At 41.0% G+C, this 25640-nt stretch overlaps 1 protein-coding gene across 3 annotated transcripts in view; it reads right to left on the reverse strand.

The window, feature by feature from the left end:
* mapk6 (mitogen-activated protein kinase 6) overlaps nucleotides 1-25640 on the reverse strand; it is a 56909-nt gene that overhangs the window by 23797 nt on the left and 7472 nt on the right. For all 3 annotated transcript variants that reach the window (XM_062471908.1, XM_062471911.1, XM_062471910.1), the window contains exons 2-3: nucleotides 7960-8800; nucleotides 7498-7815 (exon numbers count right to left, since the gene is read on the reverse strand). In XM_062471908.1, the coding sequence (XP_062327892.1) occupies nucleotides 7498-7815; nucleotides 7960-8196 (555 nt within the window). In that variant the 5' untranslated portion in view covers nucleotides 8197-8800. The remainder of the gene's footprint in view (nucleotides 1-7497; nucleotides 7816-7959; nucleotides 8801-25640) is intronic.

Below are 25640 nucleotides of genomic sequence, written 5' to 3' on the forward strand. Positions count from 1 at the left end.
GGCCAATGTCATGATGCTAATACTTCAGTGAAATAGTAGACTACTGTTTCCGAAAGTAGATGTACTTCCTTAATAAAATCAGCTTATCTTGTACATTACACGTCACAATTGTGTGTCATATCACAAAGTAAAATTAGTACATAGTTATCACCCTGGCCTCTTTGCTTGTGGCGTTTCTGCAGCTCCCTTGCAGTAAAGCAGTTAGCACATAAGTACAACAACATTTACAAAAACAGGCGAAGGCGTTGGATGGGGGTGGGGGGGTGGTGATATCTGTAGTAGGTGAAAGTTAATGTGTGAGTAGGTCTGGGTTGGCGCCCTCGACCTAGGCCACAATCAGTCCGATTCTCCCTATGCAGATTGTGTTGGCCAGGAGACATCCTTGGTCATGACCCAGGCAGAGACCAAACCACAGATGTCGGTGGGGGGGGAGGAAGGGAGGAGCAAGATAGTCTTGCTTCAGCGCTCTCCAGGGGAGTTGTTTTCCAGCAACGGCCTTGGCCAAGGCCTGTGCTGGTTACAGGGCCGAAAGTGGATAAGATTGGGGTAGTTGTTTTGACGAGTAGCCGCAACTCAATTTTCACGTCCACCCTTCAGGAATGTTTCCATGTCCTACATCTTCCTTTGCAGAGCCGCAAACTTATCCCTGTTGTAATCAATGCTGCGTTGTAAGTTCACAGTCTGAGCTCCAACAGCTCTGCCCAACGCATCAATCATGTCGGGCAGCCTAACGGGGCTTTTGATGGCTGCAGCCGTTTCCTTGATTTTCCGATATACAAAGCCAGCGCTTATTCCAAACAGCAGAAAGCCTGTAATCATGGTACCGAATATGAAGACGTCTTCAACGTCCTCCACGGAAAGCGCCGCTAGACACACGACACGCCAATTCTCCCACGCGTCCATCGTGTAGCCAGCTGCGAACGTCCCGTCCGGACAGTTGGGTTCCCCCGAACCCGAGCTTCTCTTCGAGAAGATGGTGTCAATAGCATTGAGAGACCAGCTAATTAATTCCATGCTTCTAGTTTCGGAGAGTGATGATGAGAGAGTATCTTGAGACAAGACAAGACACAGCCAAGCAGGGAAGGTCAGGGAGGGGAGGAGAGAAAAATGCGACCGCCTTCGTCGAGAGAGCAAAGAAAACCATGCAACGGGACGTAAATCCCAATAGAAGCAACTCAATCGCTACCAAGACGAAACTTTTGACACCTAGGTTGTCTATGTAGGCCAAATATTGACTGAGTTTTAGGGGGGCAAAAAGAATAAAAATAATAATATATATGTGAGAGAACAAAGGTTGTGCCCTTGCCGAAGGCAAAGCACACCCAACTAGAGAGGGTACAATTTCTGTGGAAATTGTAGGGTGTGCTCGCTTGCGTCGGTTGCAGGTGGGTCCATCCCCTTAAGTTTTTTCCCATCTAGTGATATTTTCAAGCATTTAGCCTACTCAAGAACCCCCCTTGAAACAAGCGAACCCCTTTTGAAACAAGCTACTGTAACAACGTTGTCACCGGCAGTATTTCAGATGGAATCGCGATTCAAACAGTACCATCTGCTAACTGAAAATATATGCCCCCAAAAACGTAAATAAGCTTTACATCTATTTAGGGAGAAATGGCTAATTTAAAATAAGTTTGCTACGAGCAAGCTAGTTGCGGTGGCTAGCCAAACTTCACTGAGTGAGGGGATTGTTTTTAAACGCTGGAAATGAGCATGTTTCTTTTGACATAAAGTTTAGGCTGTGGCACTGAAGCCAGCGACACACCACACAAGCTTGAGTTTAAATACATTCTTTAATGTGACATTACTTACTGTACATGCAGATCTTGATTTGCTTAACCCGTTAAGGAGTAGCGTCACACATATGTGATTCTGAACATTCCAACCCACTATTTTCCAATAGACAAAAACTCAAAAAAATATGACAAACGCTATAATATGGCTTCAAAATTTACAATTAGGAGGCTAACAAGTAAAACTAGCAGGTAGTAGCATTGCTACGAGTATTATGCTAGGTTGCTAGGTAACGGAAGCTAACTAAAACTAGATAGCTTCCGTTTTGGAAAAATAACTCACTCCTTAACCCTTGTGCTGCCTTCGGGTCACATGACCCAAAGGTTCATAACGAACCATCGTTGTGTTAACCCAATTTTACCCAATACAAAAGTAGTAAGCCAACCTACAGACAGTTCTTCATAGTAAACTAGCATGTTGGGAAAACAATGTTTAACATAAACCCAATTTGTCATGTGCTACTTGAGCTAATTTATATAATGATCCTAAGCCTATGTAATTCTAATTAGAATTCAAATTATATTCTGTCAACATTAATCCTTAAGTGGTTGTTTACATCAAACAGATCCGCAAGTGCTGAAATGATTGGGCGAGCCAAGCAGTGCGTGCAAGTGTTGAAGGACTTTCACATCTCTTCATTGTGCTGGTCCAAGATGTCATCGAAGTCTTGAGTTGGTAAGTTTCTATTAAATGTATCTGTCTGATCAGTTAATTGGGTGTTCTCTCACATATATATTATTATTTTTCTTCTTTCTTTTCCCACCCCTAAGGATCCCTCAATATGTGGGCTACATAGACAATGTTGGTGTCATAAGGTTAGTCTCGTTAGCGGTTGCGTTACTTGTATTTTTATTTACATTCCGTTGCATGGTTTAGGAGGTTACAACATTTTTGTGGCAAAAAGTGCCTTGTGTGCCCAAAGGGAACTCAGTGCTAGCCTACATCCCAACGGCAGCACACGTTAGCAACGACGCATAGATACGACGTGCATAGATGTGCTAGTAAGAGACTGTTGCACAGTATCGTATCGTGCCGTGGTGTACTAGAAGCATCATACATTTAAGCAATTCAAGACTTGCACGTACAGTAAGTAATGTCACATTAAATAATGTATTTAAACTCAAGCTTGTGTGGTGCATCGCTGTCTTCAATGCCACAGCCAAAACTTTATGTCAAAAGAAACTTTTTTCATTTCCGGCACATTCAGTGAAGTTTGGCTAGCAACAGCAGCTAGGCTAGCTTGCTCGTAGCACAATTCAGCTTCTCCATGCAGGGCTCTAGACTGAGACCAAATGGTCGCTTTTGGCTTTGTTACGGACAATGACCGCTTCCAGCAAACTTCTTTTGAATTAGCCATTTCCCCCTCAATAAATATCAAGCTTATTTACGTGTTGGGGGCATATTTTCAGTTAGCAGATGGTACTGTTTGAATCGCGATTTCATCTGAAAAATACTGCTGGTGACAACATTGATAGAATAGCTTGTTTCAAAGGGGGTTTGGCTTGTTTTATAATAAACGGACCCATCTGCAACCGTCGCAAGCAAGCACACCCTTCAATTTCCCCAGAAATTGTACCCTCTCTAGTTTTGAATGTAAGTTGCAGTGTAGTGTACCTGAGTTGAGTCATGTTTTGATTCTTGTAGTCTGAGTCTCAAGCTGCAAGAGGATGGGCTTACCCTGCCAGAGGCACTGTATGCCTTTGAAACAGCAGTGCTTAGGCTGACAGCCACAGAGACAGAGGCAGTGGAGTGTGTGGAGGGCTTCCTAGCAGAAACCCTGAATGGAACCTAAAATGTGGAGCTGTTGAGGTTCAGGGAGAGCAGAGCAGAGTTTTACAGGTATCTATTTAAACAGGAAGGATGAGATTTTGTTTAAGGGGGTAAATTCTCAGACATTATAATTGGGTGTGCTCACGCCTTCGGCGAGCACAACCATTGTTCTCTCACATATTATATATTATTATTATTTTTCCACTCCTAAGGATCCGTCAATATTTGGACTACATAGACAACGTCAGTGTCAAAAGTTTAGTCTTGGTAGCGACTGAGTTGCTTGTATTTTTATTTACGTTCCGTTGCACGGTTTAGGAGGTTACAACTTTTTTGTGGCAAAAAGTGCCTTGTGTCAACAAAGGGAAGTGCTAGCTTACGTCACAACGTCAGCACACGTTAGCAACGACGCATGGATACAACGTGCATAGATGTGCTGTTGCCCAGCGAGTATCGTGCCGTGGTGTACTAGCAGCACATGTACGTTTAAGCAAATCAAGACATGCATGTACAGTAAGTAATTTCACATTAAATAATATATTTAAACTCAAGCTTGTGGTGCGTCGCTGTCTTCAATGCCTAAACTTTATGTCAAAAGAAACGTTCTCAGCTTGCTCGTAGCAAACTTCTTTTGAATTAGCCATTTCCCCCTAAAGCTTATTTACGTTTTTTGGGGCATATTTTCAGTTAGCAGATGGTACTGTTTGAATCGCGATTCCATCTGAAATACTGCCGGTGACAACGTTGTTACAATAGCTTGTTTCAAAGGGGGTTCTTAATGAATGATGCAATACGAGTAGGCTAAATGCTTGAAAATATCACTAGAAGGAAAAAACTTAAGGGGACGGACCCACCTACAACCGACGCAAGCAAGCACACCCTACAATTTCCCCAGAAATTGTAGCCTCTCTAGTTAATTGTATTTTTCCTTCAGTGTCAAGAGGAAGCTCCTGTCCAGTGTGGTTGCCAGACTACAGTCCCGAGTCAAGCGGGTTGAGTCTCAGCAGGTTCTGCAAGCTGCAGAAAAACTGGTGGATCCTTGCAAGTGGCCTGCTGACCATCAAGAGCTAGCCAGCTATGGTAGGGACCAACTTGCCACAGTCTGAGATGTGACCGTGACAAAGCAAGGCATGTGTAGTGGCCTGGTGCTAAGGTGCTGATCAAGTCCTTAACACAGGGCCTACAAAGGAATGTGTGGCAGGACTTTTTCCTGGATAATGAGTGAAGGAGTAGCTTCCCCAACCTCCTCCTCATCGTGGAGCTCATCTTGGTCCTGACTCTGTCCACAGCAACGGTCGAGAGGGGCTTCAGTGCCATGAAGCGGACCAAGACTGACTGGAGGAGCAACCTGAGTGTTCACACGCTAACGAGCCTCTTTAAGATCGCAAGTTTGGGAAAACTTCGGTTTCCCAATCAGTTACAGTAGTACAGACGACAGAGTGGTGGATAACACAAGGACTGTGTCGGCGTTGTTCAGCAGTTGTGGGGTATGTGAGTGGAAATACATCTAACATCCAAACGCATATCCGACGCCATCACCCAGTGCGCCAATCACTGGAACGAGACCAAAAACAAAAATCCAACTTCTCCTCCCTACAGTGCTTAACCAGCCTTTAGATACACATACAGGGCCCAAAAAAACACTGAAGAAATCGGAATTGACATGTCATCTTCAATGCGGCAGTATTCACTCATAGAGGAACCTGGTTTCTTATTGTTTACATCTTACTACTTTAGACACTTCAGGCTGTTGCAGCTAGCTCAGGGGAGAGACTGTATTACACTAGGTGGTACAGCCTGAGACATGCACAATAAAAATTGGCTTCTGCATTTTTGTTTTGCTTTTTCCTCCATTGTACCGAACTCATACCGAACCGTGATGCCTGAACCGAGGTATGAACCGAACCGTGACTTCTGTGTATCATTCCACCCCTACTAGACATTAGCTGTGTTACAGACTCTGAACACGGTGAAAGCTAGATTTAACGTACATCAGACTAACGATTGAAAAATAAAACCTCTGAAAAAAATATTCTATACCTATTTGATTGCAACTAAATGGGCAACACGAAATGTACCAAATTCTGATGGAAAGTAGGTACACTATAAGTGAACACACACAAAAATATCTATCACATACAGCTCAACCTAGCAACAGGCGAAAACATCATGGTTTTGCACACTCGTGGGGAATGGGGAACAGTAGAACTTAATTTTCCAAACACCGGCCACATGTAGCAGAGCGCCGGCGTTACATGCAGTTCCGCTTTTCTTGAAGACATAATGGCCTATAGCTTTTATCACTGAGGTTCAACTGCCCGTTTTGGCGCATAAAAGTAAAAATAATTCTTGATGCCAGTATAGAACCATTCCTAAAAAGCCAGTACCTCGGTACAGTAACAGTTAGGGTTGCGCGATATTGAGCATGAATATTGCGATATCATATCGCAATAGATAGATATTAATTTCGATATTCTTAAACATATATGTGGCGGTCTGCAAGAATCCGTCGGACGTCTCAGCTGCTCGTTGTTGGCTATAAGCCAAAAAAGATTGAAAATCTGTTTTCTGTCAAAATTGAGATGTTTGATGTTTTGTATAGTTAACACCCTAAACGTAATTGTAATGTACAAAAAGTATATGATTACTTATGAAAAACAGTTAATTTAAACGGTTTTTGGACATGTTAGCTAGCAAGATTTTCAAGTCATGTCAAATAAAATGCTCAGTTTGCCTGCTCTTTAGTGCTGCAGCAACCCCAAACAACTGATAATTTAAGTCAGGCTGTTAAACTTAGCCTATAGTTAAACTGACATTCACAAAATGATTTCCTTTCCATATTCGCCACATTAAAGTAGAATGAAACTGAGTGGAATCTTTGAATGCAGTTTTCAGTATAACAAATAGGCTATCGGGATGGGATTTGGTATATTTTATCCAGTTCATTCAGAAGCTTCTTGAAGCATTCTTTATCAATTGTATAAATGGGCATCATGTCTTTGGCCAAATAGTATGTTACAGCTTTGGTGATTTCATTATGTCTCTTGGAGCTCTTGTCGCAGTTACCACTACGACAGCGATGTTTGCTTTGCTAGCTCTGGTGTATTAACTGTGGCAGATTTTTATGGGATATTACTGTGCATTTTTGGCTACTAACGTTTCCTCTTCAATCTCCATAATATCGTCGTCTCCCTGAGCCACACTCATATTCGTACTTTTCTGTCTCTTCTTTCCTTTCGCTCCACACACTCTATTCGCAGTTCGCACTTTATCTTTCTGTACTTTCACTTCTTGCTGTCTCTATCTCCCTCTTCACTCACGCTATCGAAGTGTGCATGTGTCACAGGGCAACTGGCCAATGAGATATGCAGGCTCTAAATTGATCACAACACACAGCCCCGGCGCATCTCTCCACAAAATATCGCATACTTTTCGGGAAATTTTAGATATTGATATTGCACAACGTGATATCGCAAAAACTATATTGAGTCGCTATATCGTGCACCCCTAGTACCAGTATACTGTGCAAAACTAATATAATCTTGGTCTGAATGACAGAACCCTTGCAACATCTGCTGATTGACAAGCAAATCACAGCCTTGAAAGGCAACGAAAAATGGCAGAATTCAGACGGCAGCATTTAAACCAAAACATGAGCAAAGTATCCTTAAATTTGCTTTTCCCTGTGTGAATTTAACAAAAAAAAATTCTAATGGGTTATAAAACACATCTAGGAATGACCCCTGCTTGTCACTTCTAGTGTTAAGATACTTGAATGAGTCTAAAATAAGTGTCATCCATCAACAACTTATATGCTAAACCCAGACATTTGTGGCATTGAACTAAAAGTCATTACACAAAGGTTAGAAAATAAAGCCAAAGTATGTCACTTTTATAACCCTAAAAACAGCCTACTGATTTGTGTGTAGTGCTTACCTTGTGTGAGTAGTGTGGGTCCATGATCCGTGCCAGCCCAAAGTCCCCTATCTTAAGCACCAAGTCCTCAGTGTTGACAAACAGGTTGGAAGGCTTCAGGTCTCTGTGCAGCACGTTGGCAGAATGTATGTACTTGAGGCCCCTGAGGAGTTGGTACATGAAGAGCCTGGCATGGCCCTCAGAAAGGAGCCCCCTCTCCAGGAGCTGGCATAAGTCTGTCTCCATGTACTCCTGTACAATGTAGACAGAGTTTACCTCGGTCAAAGAGACTAAGTCCTCAGTTAGTCTGCGACCGCTGGGGCCCAGTGTCTCAAACACCTGGGTAGACGAGAAAAAAAAAAAGGAATCCAAAATGTTATTTAAATTACAGCAGGTTTGCCTGCTGCAGTCAACACAGTAGACAGACAGCAAACAGTGTATGCCTTTAAGTGGGATCATTTCAAACTAGGCTGTTGTTCTTACTTTGACAATGTTGTCATGGTCAAGGCGCCTGATGATCTTGATCTCTCTGAGAGCATGTTTCACACTCTGGGGGTCAGTGAGGACAATCTTTTTGACAGCTACACGTTTGTCACAGTCCATGTCCACCGCTGAGAACACTAGCCCATTCCCTCCATAGCCCAGAGGCTTCAGGTCCATGTAGCGGGGGCCCAGGTCAAAACCATGGATGTTCATCAGAGACTCAAACTTCTCTGCCATCTTGATTAATTTGTTGTTGTTGCAGTCGCCTGGCTGTTCTCTATGCTATTTAGGCTTTCAATAAAGCAACCAGTTTCCCAACTTCAGGATGTAAATTTTAGCTTACTTGAAAGATTACTGTATTCCCCCATCTATCCCTCACTGTCTGATTCAATGCCCTAATCTGTAATCACATTTTGGTAAAAAAAATAAAATAAATACAAACATAGAAATGTAATATAATAGTTTTTTACATATGTTGATTGAACTGAAAATAAAGTTATTAAAAATCAAATGGAATGGAAATTGAGGTCAATGAATACGTTTTGAACTCATGAGAAACTACAAAAGTATCTAGTTGCATCTTCACAGTGCTAATACATTCAGTGTGTGACTGTTCCTGAGCAGCTGCATACAAATGTACATAAAACCATAAAACATGTTATATTTATATGTGTGTATATACACATATACAAATACATACACGTGTTCTCAGTTTCTTTTCTTTTTTAACTGCCTGATCCAAATTCCGTCATTCACTGAATTGTATTCCCCTCAGTGATCAGGTGGCTCAAGCTCACCACAGTCGCAATCAAAACTATCCTCCATTTTACATGGCCGTAACCTGAAAGACAAAAACACAATATGATAAAAAATGTAGCCTACAACACACAATCAAGATGTATAAGCATCACTTACTGGATAGTTCTAAACTTAATTTGTAGGGGTGTAACAATATATTGTAGAACAATATATTGCAATACAAAATGTTATCTACGAACTCTACGATACAATATGTATCGTAGAGTTTTGGCAATATTTATACAATATGACTTCCGTTTGATCCTATTGGTTGAGCTACCAGCACGCGACCTACTCTGCACCTGCGTCATGCGTGCATCCATTGCATTCACAGAAATCGCTCGAACTGAGTGAACTCAATTGTATGTACAACAAAGAAAACTATTGCAAATGTTTTGGAAAAAATCATCGTTCAAAATATAGTGATACGTATTGTATCGTACACCCAGTATTGTGATACGTATCGAATCGTGAGCTGAGTGTATCGTTACACCCCTAGTAATCTATAATATCAGTCTAGCATAGTACAAGTATTATACAGTGTCAGGGCTGTCGGGACCATATATACTCCCAAAATGATATCTGTGCAACCTCAAAATATAATTGGGAGCATTTGTGCTAGTGCAAATAATTGTTATGGTGCCACCATGAATGTATTTACAAAACACTTGCTAATTAGCCTACTGCACAGTACATGCTTACTGTGAGCTGATAGTTACCAGTCCACCATTCTATCTAACTTTACATAACCAATTAAACGTAATCTTTATGTTGTTAACTTTAATGCAGATTTCAGATTGGTATTAGTCGTCAATCACTCCTTGTCACTGCGCACCGTTGTCACGTGACAGGGAGCTAGCTAGTGCGTAAAATTGGAAGAGCCAAAAGGACAACGAACATTTTCAGTGGATGCTATTAAAGTTTTGCTGGTGCTTCTAACATTAAGTTGGGAGCACCAGTGCTACCAAGTAAAAAAAGTTGATTTCGATCCCTGAGTATTATATAGTCCAACCCAGTAAAGGAAGTTGGGTCTTTGGCTTCTGTAAAGCTCCTTGAGGCATTGCTTGTACAATCCAATTTAATTTAATTTGAAGGAAGCAAACACTATTTAAGTTAATACTAGGGCTGGGTAGTATGGCCTAAAATTTGTATCACGGTATAATTTTGAATCACAGACGGTAAAGGTATCACAATATATGAGTTGAATTTTTCAAACTTTTGCAGTGCTTTGCCACGGAAAAACAGCAAATATGTAGCTTTCAACAGCACGTTTATAGGATCACAAGAAAAACTAGAGGGGGTACAATTTCTGGGGAAATTGTAGGGTGTGCTTGCTTGCGTCGGTTGCAGAAGGGTCCGACTGATATTTCTGTATATTTTATATAAAAATGCATACTTATTATTTATAAAGATTATAGTTTTAAAAGCATAATTTTTGTGCTGCTCATTTACAACTCAAAATACTAAGAGTGAAGTGTAGAATGAAATAGTCTTCTCATTTCCCCTGCAAGAGGGAATGGTGATTGGCTATATAGCAGCCTCATAGTTTAATTAAAATGAATAAATTTGGCAGACGGTGTAAAAATTGACCTTATCTCTGACTTAAACATCCTTTTAAGTTTTTCCCTTCTCGTGATATTTTCAGGCATTTAGCCTACTCATATTGCATTCATTCATTAATAAAGAACCCCCTTTGAAGATTATTCTAACAACGACGTTACCGGCAGTAGCTATCGCAGATGGATTCGCGATTCAAACAGTACCATCTGCTAACTGAAAATATGCCCCCAAAAACGTAAATAAGCTTGCCATTTATTTAGTGGAAAATCGCTCATTCATAAAAAGCTCACTGGTGACGATTGTCAGTAACAATGCAAAATGCGATATAGCCCTGTGTGGAGAAGCTGCCCCGGTAAATTGTACTACTACAGTACAGTACTAGACTACTGCTGTGTTCGTCTTGGTAGCGATTGCGTTGGTTGAATTCGATTGAACGTTCCGTTGTACGGTTAAGGCTGAAATTATTTATTTTCATGAACAGATTGACAAAGTTTAGGCTGTGGCAATGAAGTTCAGGTTAGAAGTCAGATAGTTTCACCTATTGAAAGACTTTTGATTTAAGTAAGGGGAGTGCCGAACATTCGACAGAACGTTCTGTCGCCGTTTGACTTCCTAAAAAGCTGTGGACATGTTTTTGTTAGCTACTTCAACCAACGCAATCGCTAGCTACCAACCAATGCAATCGCTACCAAGACGAACACAGCAGTGTAGTACTGTGTCTCGCGTAGGCTACAGCGTTGCAGTGAGCTACACTGGTTTGAAACCACAGGTAATAATTTCACAAACAAATCGTTTACTTGTAATCTAATGTCATAATAAATCCTACAACAAAAATGTATTTGTGAGGAATGTTTATTTTAACGATTGAAAACAGATGCATCATAGACCACTGTAGTATGTGTTGCCCGGGTAACAGAGGTTAATGTCATGCTAATGCCTCAGTGAAATAGTAGACTACCGTTTCCGAAAGTAGATGTGGGCCTACTTCCTTAATAATATCAGCTAATATTGTACATTACATTTCACAATTGTGTTTCACATCACAAAGTAAAATGAGTAAATAGTTATCACCCTGGCCTCTTTGCTTGTGGCGTTTCTGCAGCTGCCTTGCAGTAAAGCTATAGTTAGCCTAGCTATCCCCCAAGTTAACAAATGCGAAACGAATGTTCTGCTACAGGTAGTCACGTGTGTTTTCGTGACGTAATGACGTTAGTAACGTCAGTGACTGTGGCTAGCAAATTAGCCACCGTTAGCTTCACTTTTCGCCACAAAAACGTAACTTCAGCCTAAACCATGCAACGGAACGTAAATTCCAATAGAAGCAACTCAACCGCTACCAAGACGAAACTTTTGACACCTAGGTTGTCTATGTAGGCCAAATATTTGAGTTTTAGGGGGGCAAAAAGAATAATAATAATATATATGTGAGAGAACAAAGGTTGTGCTCTCGCCGAAGGCTTGAGCACACCCAATAACATCCCCTATACCTGCATGCCAAATTACACCAATGCAACAGCTATAGAATATAAATGATAAACGGCTTAATCTTAAATTTTCATTTATATTACAGTTGCCAAAGACCACAGACGGCTCCAGATACAAGGCCTAAAGAAGAAGGAAAAGGCTGTCAGAATGCAAGAGCTTTGCCTTTGCTGGATATGATAATGAGTCTGCCTTGATGTTCTGTGAAACCTGCAGAGCAGTACCAAACAAGGCAAATGGGAACACCATGGTCCATGGTGTCAGTGGGGACAAGGTATGGGTGAGAACCCTTAAAGAGCATGCTGCCACAACTGCACATAAAGCTTGTGAGGGGGCTCTGGCAGCAAAGAAAGATCCGGAAAGAGACCCTCTGATGATGGCTTTGGAGAAAATGGACCTGGTGGTAAAAACAAAAATGGTTAAACTCTTCAATATTGCTTATCATATTGCTAAAGAAGAGGAGGCTTTTACAAGTTTTGCTAAACTGGTGAAGCTACACCATAAAAATGGATTGGACTTAGGACAAACCTACAGAAACGACCAGGCCTGCCGTTCATTCATTAAAGCAATTAGTCATTGTATGACTGAGGACCTTATGTTTAAGATAAGAAATGCACAATTGTTTTCATTGATGCCAGACTCCTCTCAGGATAGGTCAGTTCAGGATCAGGAGCTGATCTACATTACTTTTGTTGAAGATGGGCTGCCAGTTAACCACTTAGTTAATATGGTTACACTGGAGCATGCTAACAGCCAAGGTATCCTAAATGCCATCCTCGGTGGCATGAGGTATGTTGGTGTTGAAGAGGAGGACCTGAAGACACGCTTGGTGGGATTTGGATGTGATGGGGCCTCGGTAATGTTGGGAGTCAACAACGGGATTGCCAAAAAAATTCAACAACAGCTGTGTGAATCGCTGGTAAGTATCTGGTGTGGCACATCGCCTTGAGCTTGTTGCTTTGGACAGTGTCAAGAACTGGCCTATGCTCTCAGAGCTGAAAATGACTCTGAATGGCATCTACAAACAATATCACCAATCTTCAAAAGCCACAAGAGAGCTCCAAGCAGTGGGGGAGGCAATGGCAGTAGATCTGTTAATGCCAGGCAACATGGACGGCACCAGGTGGTTGCCACACACATCCCGAGCACTCAAGTCGCTCATGCGGATCTACCCGGCAACTGTGGTTCACTTTGAGAACCTGGCCAGTGACATCAACAACAGAGAAGCAAGTGATGCCATGAAGGGGAGGGCCAAAAGCATCCAGGATACTTTAAAACAATACAAGATACTGCTGTTTCCATTTGATGCTGGATGGTCAGGCTACTGTTCCAGCGTGATGGACTCACTCTTCAGATGGTGTGTGATGGACTGCAGACAACCACGCTGGCGCTTGTAGCCATGAGGTGAGTTTCAATACTCATCCATATACTGTGTTTGTGTTTCAGTTTTGTCTGTATATACCAGTGGTATTTTTTATTTTGATCAAAAGTAAGTTATTTCTAATGTGTTTTAGACATTCCCAGGACCAAGACTCCAACAGTTTCTGGAGGATGTTGGATCAGAGAGAAGCTTCAAAAATGTTACACAATGCAGGAGAGAGAATGATGACGCTGCCTTCATGGATGTGAGAGAGAAGCTTGTGGATGACTTCTGTGATTTTGTGTCTCGGCGTTTTGGAAACCTGGAAACCGGGATCTTGAAAGCAGCCTCCACTCTCTTTGACCACTTCAGCTGGCCAGATGACATCAATGTCCTTGCAACATTTGGCCTGGAGGAGCTTAAGGAGGTCTTGTTTGCAGACCACTTTAGTCACATCCTGGAGGCATGTGAGGACTTCAAGTCCCTCACAGGTGCAACACGTGAGTGGCTGGAGCTGAAGGTAGTTGTCCACCGCCATTTCAGACACCTTCAGCCACAGGTGTTGTGGCAGCACCTGCTGCAAGAGACTGTTGGGAAACCGGGCCAGTAAACTCACATGGGAGTAATGGTAGATATCATGCTGGTCTTTCCCATGAGCTCATCATGCTTTGAGCAAGGGTTTTTGGTAGTGCTGTCAGTTTAACGCGTTATTAACAGCGTTACCGCAAACCCATTTTAACGGCGTAATTTTTTTTATCGTGCGATTAACGTTCTTTTTGGCCTAGCAAACGTTGTATTTTTTTTACATGTTGTTGCAACAACCACTGACGTTAGAAAAACTACAACACCACACCGGATCTAGCTAGACCGGAAACAAAACAACAGGCACGCCGCACTCACTTGTTTGGGCTTGTGAGCCGGCTAAAGAGTAGTAGGCTAACGTTACGTTTTGAGTGGATGGCGAGCGCGAGACGCCGAAATGGATGCCAATAAGATTCTGAACAGAAAGTTTACTTTTAAAAAGTTGTCAAATGGTTCCATTGACAAGACCAAAGTGATCTGTGTTTCGTCGTTGTGAACTGAGCTATCATCGCAGCACGTCCAGTCTGAAATACCACTTGATGGCCAAGCACACAGCTGATGCGAATTCTCCGCCCCCTCGTCAAAGCCAGGCGATTGATGTTGTTTTCAATTTAAAAGCAATCCGATCCACTTTTCCATGTTGATAAGAGCATTAAAATGAGAAAAAAATAATTGGACAAAAAGAAATCAAGGGACATTTAGAATAGATAAAAATGTGCGATTAATTGCGAGTTAACTATGCCATTAATGCGATTAATCGCGATTAAATATTTTAATCGTTTGACAGCACTAGTTTTTGCACATCAAGTCAGACTGGTTGTGGTGGAACGGTACATGTATTCGTACCGAACCGTACGGTACGGGCGTCACGGTTCGGTGCATGAAATTACACGGAGAATACACGGTATAAAAATAAATAAAACTCGTGCAAATTAATTAATTTAATGCGGAACTACTGTTAGATACTCGTGTTCTTTAGGGACATCTAATCTGTAGCTCTGAAGCTCTGATTGGCGCCGCCGTGAGTCAGAGATAGGCTAGCTAGCAGCACTAAGGACGAGTATGGCGAGTGGTGGCGGCACACGAGAGATAGAGGACCCGCCGGCCTTTTTAAGATTGCAAGTTTGGGAAAACTTCGGTTTCCCATTTAGTTACAGTAGTACAGGTGAGAGAGTGGTGGATAAGACAAGCACTGTGTGTCGGCGTTGTTCAGCAGTTGTGGGCAGTGACTCGCAGTCTGGGTACGCAAGGTAGGCACTGCCTACCCTGCCAAAATTCAAACGTAAAAATGTTTATTAAATCATTTTATTTAATAAACTTGTATTTGTATTTTTACTGTTTATGCAATATGTGTGTTATTCCAATTGTTTAGACGTTACGATGACAAATGTAGCAGTTACGCATAATCAAATAGGCTACAAAAACAATTGTAGAATAAGCCTTTACTGTCCGTTCACTGCGGACGACAAGCACTTCGATCCTGTATTCTTCAACATGTACGTTGAAAAGCACCACTCTGCTTTGTCTTTGCACGTAAATATGTTATGCCAGTAATCACCTACGTTATGTATCAAACATGAACCAATTAAAATCGAGATATTACTGGACATTTGCGCAGCTAACGTCATTACACCAGCTACATTGTAAGCGTAATCCCCGCAAAATTCAAGACAAAATGACAGCAGCGGTGTCTGCCAATATCACGGAGTTGAGGAATTTCTCCAAGCTCGATTTTATTTAAAAAATTAGGTAATTAGGTAATCTGTCTTTCATAACTTGTGACTTTATTGCTAACGCATATAACGCATCTGGCGTGTGCTAAATGACTAAAAATATCCAACGCCATCACCCAGGTGTGCCAATCACTGGAACGAGACAAAAAAAAAAACTGTCCAACTTCTCCTCCCTACAGTGCTTAACCAGCCATTAGATACACATACAAATAGGGCCAAAAGAATTACTGACGCAATTGGAATTTACATGTCATCTTCAATTTCGGGACAGTTGAAGCTCAGTTCGGGACGGTACCGGGACAGTGAGGACAAAAGTTAAGTTGCGAGCCCTGATTGCAATATTTAATTATATAATTATGTTTTTTTACTTTTGGGTTTTCTCCATTGGTTTTCTCTGAGTTTACTCTGATAATATTACATTTGCATATTACATCCACAAGGTGGTGCTTGTTGCGGTGCTTTGTTGACGTGCATTCAACAGCAAATTCAAATAAAAATGGCTTCACCATCTCAACCGGTTGTACACAACGCTCCGTCTTCTTTCAAATCGAAAGTGTGGGTACATTTCGGTTTCCATCAAAAGGCGAATAGTAAAGACCTTGACATCTGCAAAGAATGCCACATGAAAATTAAGTACTGTGGGAATACGACAAACTTGAGAGCCCATCTCACAAAGTACCATTTGGAGTTAGCGGCCTGAAACTTTGAGTTTAGCCGAAGGAGTAGCTATAACGTGTGACGGTTGGTCATCAAGAGCTACGGAGTCGTACATGACCATAACTCCGCATCACGAATGAATGGCAGCTTTTAGCTCATGTTCTACAAACCAGGGCGATGCATGAGAGTCATACTGGGGCCAATGTGGCTGAGGTGCTGAAAACGGCAACCGAAGAGTGGGGCATCGCTAACAAACAGATTGTTTTGGTTACGGACAATGCGTCCAACATGGTTGTGGCTGCGCAGGTGGGGGCTACTTTCACGTGAAATGTTTTGCCCATAACCTCAACCTCGCCACACAGTGCACACTAAAGCTGCCTGCTGTCGCTAGGTTACTAGGAAGAGTCTGGCGCATAACCACTTTTTTCCACCACAGTACAATCGCCAACTTCATGTTGGAGCAAAAACAAAAGCTTCTGGACCTACCCACTCACAAGCTCAAGACCGATGTTGTGACCCGTTGGAACAGTGGGTACGAAATGCTTGAACGTTTCTTGGAACAACAACCAGCAATCTGTTGTCCTCTGAGGTCAGGAGGTCAGGCAGTGATATCTGCACCCTCAATGAAAATGACATTACAGACACTGAGGACATAATGCAGGCACTTCGATCGATGTTTGTAGCCACAAAAATTGTTTCAGAAGAGAAGAATCCCACTTCGTCTATCATTGCTCCAGTGCAGGCAAAGCTGCTAAATGACACACGAGGCAATGGGGGACAAAGCAATTGTGAGGGACATCAAACAGGCAATAAGTCAAGACCTGCAGAAGAGATATAGCACTGTTGAAGAAAAAAAAAAAACCTCCACACAGCATCGGTCCTGGATCTACGATTTAAGTCACTGCCTTTCCTGACCACAGATGACATCAGTGACACTTATTCCAGACTGGTTGTGGAGGCAGCCAGCCTTCAGGTAGGCTTTATTGAACTAGTTTATTACATTTTTTAAATCACTAGTTATTATTTTAAAATGTCAGAAAGTATTTTACAAATGCTATATTATTTATCAGATTTTTAAAAACCAGGCCTCTGAAGGGGATTCGGGCCGGATGTCGATTCCCTGCGCAGCTGAGAGTCACCTTGGACACGGGAGTGAAAACTTTTCCAACGCTGGTCGAGGCTCTGCCGACTCTTGGGGAGTTGGGCATTGTTGTGCAAGTGAGTGAGAGACATTGGCACTTTGTGCATATCCCCCAGAGAGAGTTACAGGTCACAACTCTCTGCCTATAATACAACAGGGGCTGGTGGACATATTTCTTCAGCCAGCTGGGTTTTTGGAAGTCAAAGGTGTTTATTTGGTTCATTTAAATGTGTTTGTTCTTAGTTCTTATATCCTTGACATGTCTGTTAAATTCACACAAGTACATTACATAGTTTTTTTAAGTAAAGCTTTTTATTTTAAACGCAGGGGATTTAGGAGAAAGAAAAAAAACGAGAAAGAAGATTATTTATGTCTGATTTAGGGGTTGTCAGTTACAATGTTAAAGGTATCAATCATCCCATAAACAGGAAAAAGATTTAGCTCAGTTGTTCAATAGGGTTTAAAGAATATATTGTGCTTAGTAAAGTAATGCATTGTGCTTATTAAAGTTCTGTCTTATGATTTGAGAAGTGTGCTCAGGCTTAAACATGGTGTCTCACACAGGGTGTGGGAAGCAGGCTGTTCTTTGTGTGTCTATCTCTTCATTTTCAGAAACAACCTTGAAGCCGGGTGGAGACGGCACCCGAGCAGGTGGGACGCGTAGGCAAGAACAACTCCCTGATGCACGAGAGAACAAGCTCAACCCTCTTTTCATCTTTCTGTTTTAATTGCACTGTATGCTGGGGAGGGACAGATCGCCAGTTGGACTTCGTGAACCAGCCCAAACTCTGTTGCGGGTAGGGAAACTTAGACAACCCCAGAGCTCTGTACTTGTTGATCTCCAACTGCTGCATTAAAGCTGATATTATCGGACCTCTGCGACTCCAGACCACTCTTTCTAGAACACAGATTTGTGTCATTACTATCACATACTATCATTACATATTGGAATAGACATACAATATTTCAGTCCTTCAAATGGTGACCCCAACGCTGAAAAGAGGGAGTCCAGAGGGTTCCGGCCCGACCGACAGATCGGGAGAAAGACCCATATACCGGTAAGAGGAGGCAGACGTAATCGTCAGAGGCGCCTCAACATTAAAAAAAGGTAAGCAGACACCTGTTAATTCAAAGTACTGCTATTCGGAACTGAGAACCAAATTTAGACGATTACTATGTTTCATCGTACCTAGTCAAACCAACAGTGGTGGGAAATCAACCGTTTTTGTGTTTTGTCTTTGTCAAGGGGAGGTTAGAGTCCTCTCCAAAAGGGTGGAAGTCCCTACACGTGTTTTGTCCTTGTCAAGGAGAGGTTAGAGTCCTCTTCAAAAGGGTGAGTCCCTACACGTTTGTCTTTGTCAAGGAGAGGTTGAAGTCCTCTTCAAAAAGGGTGAAAGTCGCTGTAGGCCTACGTGTTTTGTGTTTATAAAAAAGGAGAGGGTTAAATCCACTTCAAGGGTTAGAGTCCCTGAACTTGTTTTGTATAAAGGGTTAGAGTCCCTGAGGTTAAGTGTCCTCTAAAGTCCTAAAAGGGTTAGAGTCCCTGAACTTGTTTTGTGTTGAATAAAAATAGAGAGGAGTGTGGTGTGGTTTTTTTCTTTGACCAAGAAGTTACAGAAATCCTGAGGAGAGTTGGAGAAAGGTGGGGGCTAAAAGAGTCCTGTTACTTGAGATCTTACAAAGGTGATCCCAGAGGTATTAGATGTAATTTGGTTAAAAATGAGCAAGAGAAAAAACTAAATGTATTTTTAGTTGGAGTTTAATTGTAATTTGGTTTTAAGTTATTTGAGAGTTTTATCAGAGCCTGGCATACTGTTTGGAATAAACAGTTAGGCTGTGATAATGTTGTATTAATAAATGGTATTAGTGCATGAAGAGGGTTATTATAACATTCAGTTCTGAAAATAATTTGGGAAGACTCATCAAGTCTGATAAATTGTGGTTATGATGGTTTGAGCTAATTGGCTCGTTTTGAACTGCAGCAAAACGAGTTATGAAGTTCTACCTATCTGACCTTTATGGAAAATATAGTCGGGAAAAATGTTTGGTTAATAGCTACATTAAGAACATTATTTGGTCTCTATTTCATTTAAGAATAATGAAAATTGCTTTTATCATATCTTTGATAAAGAGGTGTGATTTGGTAAAATAGAGAATCTAAAACAATATTGGTCTTAAACTTAACTGTTTTAAAAGACAGAAAAGTTTTTTTTGAGTGAAAGAAATTAGACTAACAGTTGATTTTCTAAAGAAGGGAACAAAGAAACAGATTGTCATTTCTAGGCATGACTAATAGGAGTTGAATATCAAATGATGATGTATTGTCTTATTAGATGCTATTAAATTTGCCTGAAAACGCCTAAACAGCATACCCAAAGTAAATTGAAAGCTGTTCTTGAACCATTTGGAGTACATGCATGTAAATGGTCTCTTTTGAAAGGTGACACTGAAGTTATTTCCGCTTTTGTCAGGACCCCTGTAAGTCCTACTGGTGTTGAGTAATATAAGCTTGAACACAAGGAAACTGAAAGTTTCTATCTCCGCCTAGATTTTGTTTTGAAAACAGAGGCCTGAAGAGGCCTAGAGGTGGTAGGTATTAAGCTGGAAGACAGAATTGGACCACAGCTTGAAGCCTTACCCAATTCAAGTCAAAAGTCAAACATAATACCACAATATATTCATATTTGACACGTTTTTATAAGAGTACATCCAGGCGTTTTCTAAAAGGGCCTTTTGGAGACTCCAAAATGACCCTTTGTAACCAAGGTCAAATACTAAGGATAAAAAGGTATTATTTTTCATAATTGTTATCTCTAATGAAAGGTGGTACTTAGAACTATCATATATAACAGCTAAATCCCCCATTAGTATTGCTGAAACACAAAAACATGAACACATTGGAGTGCTTTATCTGATTCCCAGGATTGACCCACAAGAAACATAGCTTGTGTCTATCTATATTACACCCGGGACTTATTTTGAAGGCTCCACAGACACCTAGCATGTTGGGTATTAGCATTTTCAGCATCTCATTAGCTACAAGGCTAACAAGCTCATTTCAGAGCCAGTCAAAGCCAGTTTGAGAAATGTGTTTAGAACGAGTGTGTGCGGGGGGGGCAGGACGCACAGACCTAGTTGGCTGTAGAGGGCTGTCAACCGGGCATGGAAGCTCCCATTGGGTCAAACAAGGTGTCAATCGAAAGGGCAGAGTGTAGCGGCCATCTTCACACTCTCCGATTGTAAATATTTGAATCACAGGTCTTTGTATGAGCGATAGTGCGTGAGAGAGTGCGAAAATTGAAATGGCGAAGGAAGGATGAAGCAACAACTTCGTGGCGTTTAATGTGTATAATTCTTTGCATACCTGGACCAGGCGAAACCTTTTAGGGTGAGTAGAATATAGGGCTTAACGATTTCGGAAAATAACAATCGTGATTAATTTGCAATTGCGATTTAATATGCGATTATTATTTGATGTAGGCCTATTATTAATATAGATATATACTAGCCTACTGATCTCCAGTCAGCAACATAACACACAAAGTTCAAAAAAACTAAGGAGAACATACCGCCTGTAGCCTACCTCATAGAAAATATTTTGGTAAATCAAAGCTAAACTAGAAACGTATACGCTTTAGTTGCAGTTTCTTAACTAAAGCTAGCTAGCTAGCTAGCTACCGTTTCGGAAAAATAACTTGCGCTGTGGAGACAGTCGGAAATATTTAGAACTCACTCATCTAAAAGTTAAATCTTAAAAGAAAATAAACACTGTCTGATCATTTCTGATCCAGTCAGTAGCCTAACAGAAACAGTATGGTATGGTCAGCCATAGTGATCCTACTGTATGTGTATCACCGAGGGGCATCATATATTTTGTGATGAACGCTGTTACTGCTTGAGTAATTTAGTAGTACATTAATATGGAGTTAGGCTTTGAAACATTTCAATCAGTGATCCTGTCGAGTGTTATTTGGCTTATTTGACACACTGGTGTTCAGCATTTTAGCTATGCATCGTACATGGCTTTGTGGTGTTTTTTTTAGGGACGAATTAGGTTGGTAGTGTTGCCCCGTGAGGTAGCAACGTTAGCCAGGCAGGTTTAGCACTATAAAAAAGATGCTGCGCAGTGTCAAGTAAAGGCAAAATTGGCAAACTGTCTGTAGTCAGGTTCTGTCGAGCCTGAGGCCATCGTACAGGTCAAGGTAAAGTGTAACGTGCAAAGTTGATCCTTCTAGGACTGCAACTAACGATTATTTTAATAAACGATTAATCTGTCGATTCTTTTTTCGATTAATCGATGAATCGGATAAAAAAACTTAAAAAAAAAGCATTAATTTCCAACCCTTTATTCAAAAACAGAACTGACAGTGCAAATTCAGTGCAAAAAATCTTCAGAATGTGCACAAACAGGCACACAATTTTGAAAAAGTAATTAATATTAGCATGGATTTAATGCTATTTTCCAAGATGAGCAATTTATTTGAGTTTTGTTTAAAACTTTATTGAAAATTAAAAGGTTGTGGAAGTAGGCCAGACTTTATTAGAATAATCTGGTGTATATTTAAGATTTTTTGACACAATTTTGAAAAAAGTTACGATTTGCGAGGATTAAGCTATTTTCAAAGATTAGTGATTTTCTATCATTTTATTTGAAACTTGCAAAGTAGCGTCTTCCGAATGTGAGACGAATGTCGAATATGAAAATAACTTCACCTGGGTCAATTAACACACTGTTTCGATGTATTTAGGGTGAAATGCTTACCACACCTTGGATGACTTGGGTCCTACTGATTTCTCTGCCTCCGCCATGTGTTTCAGAACAACGTTACTCAACAACGTCTCTCCAATGGCCATTCCTCTACCTCCGCTCCGCGCTCAACTAAACTTTTTTTTTTATACTCAAACATCTCCGCAACATATTGAGTGGCGTAATAATCGCGCGACACAACGAATCGATAATGAAATTCGTTGCCAACGCTTTTAATAATTGATTTTCGTTGTTGAAGCCCTAGATCCTTCATCTGCAAACTGCGTTACTCTCGAGTGTCACATGACCAAAGTTAAATCGCAGCCTTTGTGATTACAAAATCTTGTTTTGTCACATTGCGATATTATCGCAAATGCAATTAATCGTTCAGCCCTAGTAGAATAGTTTCGGTTTGCTTTGTTGACATATTTGTGACTGGACAAAGACGTTGGTAATACTTGCTGTTGCGACCGTAGTCAGGTTAATGTGTAGAAGATAATGTTGTTCACAGAATTAAATGTGACATTTGATGTGAATTGAGCAGTCTTATTTTCCTAATTTTTTGTAATGTCTTTGAATAATATGGGGGACATGAATCGCAATATATCGCAGAATCGAATCGCAATACTTGCGTTATCGCAATATGTTAAGTATCGCAATAATATTGAACCGTGGCCCAAATATCGCAATACTATTGAATCGTCCATTTTTTGTCGTAAATTTTGATCGATATTGATACAATTTGAGACTGCTTAACGATCCGAGTCTTTATCGATACCACTATCGATACTTTTCTGGAGTGAGCTTGAGCTAACCACCATCTAAATGAATGAATTTGGCAAATGTTAAACATATAGCAGCACCCACACAACCCACGCCACACTTTATGTAAACAAGATTACTGAACAACATTTATAACAACTTAAGTAAAACAGATGTCAAATAGAACAAGGGGAATGTGTTGCTCTCAGGTGGAGGCTGGATAAAAGGAGCACGTATTTGCACAATGGATCCTGGCTCTGGCTAAATCTACAATTGTCCACTACAGATGTACTATCCACAACCTGGATGACTAAATAGTATAAATGACTGATTGGTTGGTTGACAAAAAGTGACATTGACAAGCCGTCATTCTTATTTTTATATATATTTTATTTTATATTTAAATTTTTGTATTCTTAGATTGTTTAGTTCTTAGAAATAGTTAAACTTTTGTACTTTTACTTAATTTAAGATCTGTATATGTTTAGTGTTTTGCACCTCCCTGCCACAGTAAATTCCGTGTTTGTATAACATACATGGCGAATAAACCGAATTCTGATTCTGATTGTTCAAGACTTTATGAAAAGTTTAACACGTTTCAACAAAGGGCACCTGGGCCCCGTTCGTCGTAAGGGTTGAAGCTAAGTTAATCAATTGTCCCTTTAGCCCCTTAACATTAGCGAGATGAGTGAGAACAGCAAATATTGGTTCGTCAACGGCTGATCCGCATCCAAATCATGTGGTTAATTTCAATCAGGCTAAACTTATCAGGGAAATTGCACGTGCACGTCCTACTTCAAAAGGCAGTAAAGGTCGATCACCAAACCCGTGATTTTCTAACGGTATGATGGCGGAAAAGACGAACGAGAGTGCGGTGATAGGCTATTCTCGCCATCCGAGCAAACTATTATAATGATTCTCTACGAAGACAATAAGCATATTATCATGGCTAAGTCAAACACCGCCACCGCTGCCAGAGCAAGACAAGCAGCTTGGCAAAAAAATTGCCAATAAGCTAAATGCGAAAGTTTTGGGGAAATGTATAAGTGCCTACCCCAATCAATCAGATCACATTTCTTTAAATGTGCCTGCTGGTATAGGCTTAATGGAAATTAATAATCGAATGAGATCTTGCTAGCGAAAATAATGATCTCAACTCTTTCAGAATAAGTAGGCTAGATAAAAACAAGGCCAAAGAGTATCTAATTGATACGAATTCATAGACAATTATGAGGATATCATGCTTATAGTACGCTTATATCATGTACTATATATGTGTATATGAATGTAGGCCTATGTGTAAATCCCTCTTTGATTTCATTGACTGGGACATGGCCAGGGAATATGATGAATTGAGTCATCAGCAGGTTAGCGCCAAGTACACTTTTCTTACAGCAACGCATGCTGCGGCTTTGCCAATGTTTTCTGCATCACCTATACTGTATAAAAATGTAGCCTATAGCCTACCTGACGCAAAAAACCTCAAGGCTATGCAGTCTGAAGCACAGTTAAAGTTTCAAGTATTAGTGTGCTTTATTGTCAATTTCTTCACATGTCAAGACATAAAAAGGAATCGATATGACGTTTCCCACAGTAAAACATATAAAAAGCACAGGCAACAGATAAGACTAGACATTTCGTAAAACATAGCGTTACATATTCACATACAGCAGCATAAGCTCATAATAAATCATAAAGCTTGCTGCAGCGTGTGATATTTGCAATGTACAGCCCGAGAAGGTCTTGCAAATAAATGAGTCCTTGTCGGCTGAATCGATATCGCTCAAACAATAACTCATCCGTGTGAAATAAAGGATCTTGGCAATCGCGAAGAACTCTATTGGTATGGAAAGCTAATCGAACTAAAATATAGCTCCTTGGTCAACTGGGTCTCTCAAAAATGGAGCTGCATGTTATTTTCCGGGGGTGTGGCAAGCTTATCCAGCTACACTTACGTTAGCCTGCTCTGGAGCAGGTTAGTGCTAATTGGGTGTGCTCAAGCCTTCGGCGAGAGCACAACCTTTGTTCTCTAACATATATATTATTATTTTTTTATTTTTGCCCCCCTAAAACTATTTGGCCTACATAGACAACGTAGGTGTCAAAAGTTTCGTCTTGGTAGCGATTGAGTTGCTTGTATTGGAATTTACGTTCCGTTGCATGGTTTGGGCTTAAGTTAATTTTTGTGGCGAAAAGTGAAGCTAACGGTGGCTAATTTGCTAGCCACAGTCACTGACGTTACTAACGTCACTACGTCACTAACGTCACGAAAACACGCGTGACTACCTTTGGCAGAACACATCTGTTAACTTGGGGGATAGCTTGGCTAACTATAGCTTTACTGCAAGGCAGCTGCAGAAACGCCACAAGCAAAGAGGCCAGGGTGATAACTATTTACTCATTTTACTTTGTGATATGACACACAATTGTGATGTGTAATGTACAGTGTAGTGAGGTCCACAAGACCACACGGAGCCAACATCTTGCCACACCTGAAGAGTGATTCAATCACATCAGACAAACCTAATCAGCCCTTGTGACACCCTCAGTATGCTGATTACCCACCAAACGCCGATGCAAAGGAACCATAGAATGGGGGGGGGGGACCTCCCCAATCTACCTAATCAGCCCTCCTGCTAGCTTGCAAGCTTCAAAGGGCCTGATTTAGACAACACGTCTCCAGCGACCATTTGCTATCCGTTTCGGCGGCGATTTGAACAAAGAACATACCTTGATCAGAACTTTTGAGGAAAGTCTTGAGACTTCACCTTTACCACAAGAGTACAAGGTGGAGAATTATGAGAGGGATATTTGTGTTATGTTTGTTACTTTGTTTTAATGTTGTGTTCACTGAAATCT

Source organism: Osmerus eperlanus, chromosome 10 (genome assembly GCF_963692335.1).
Source record: "Osmerus eperlanus chromosome 10, fOsmEpe2.1, whole genome shotgun sequence".
NCBI classification, from domain to species: Eukaryota; Metazoa; Chordata; class Actinopteri; order Osmeriformes; family Osmeridae; genus Osmerus; species Osmerus eperlanus.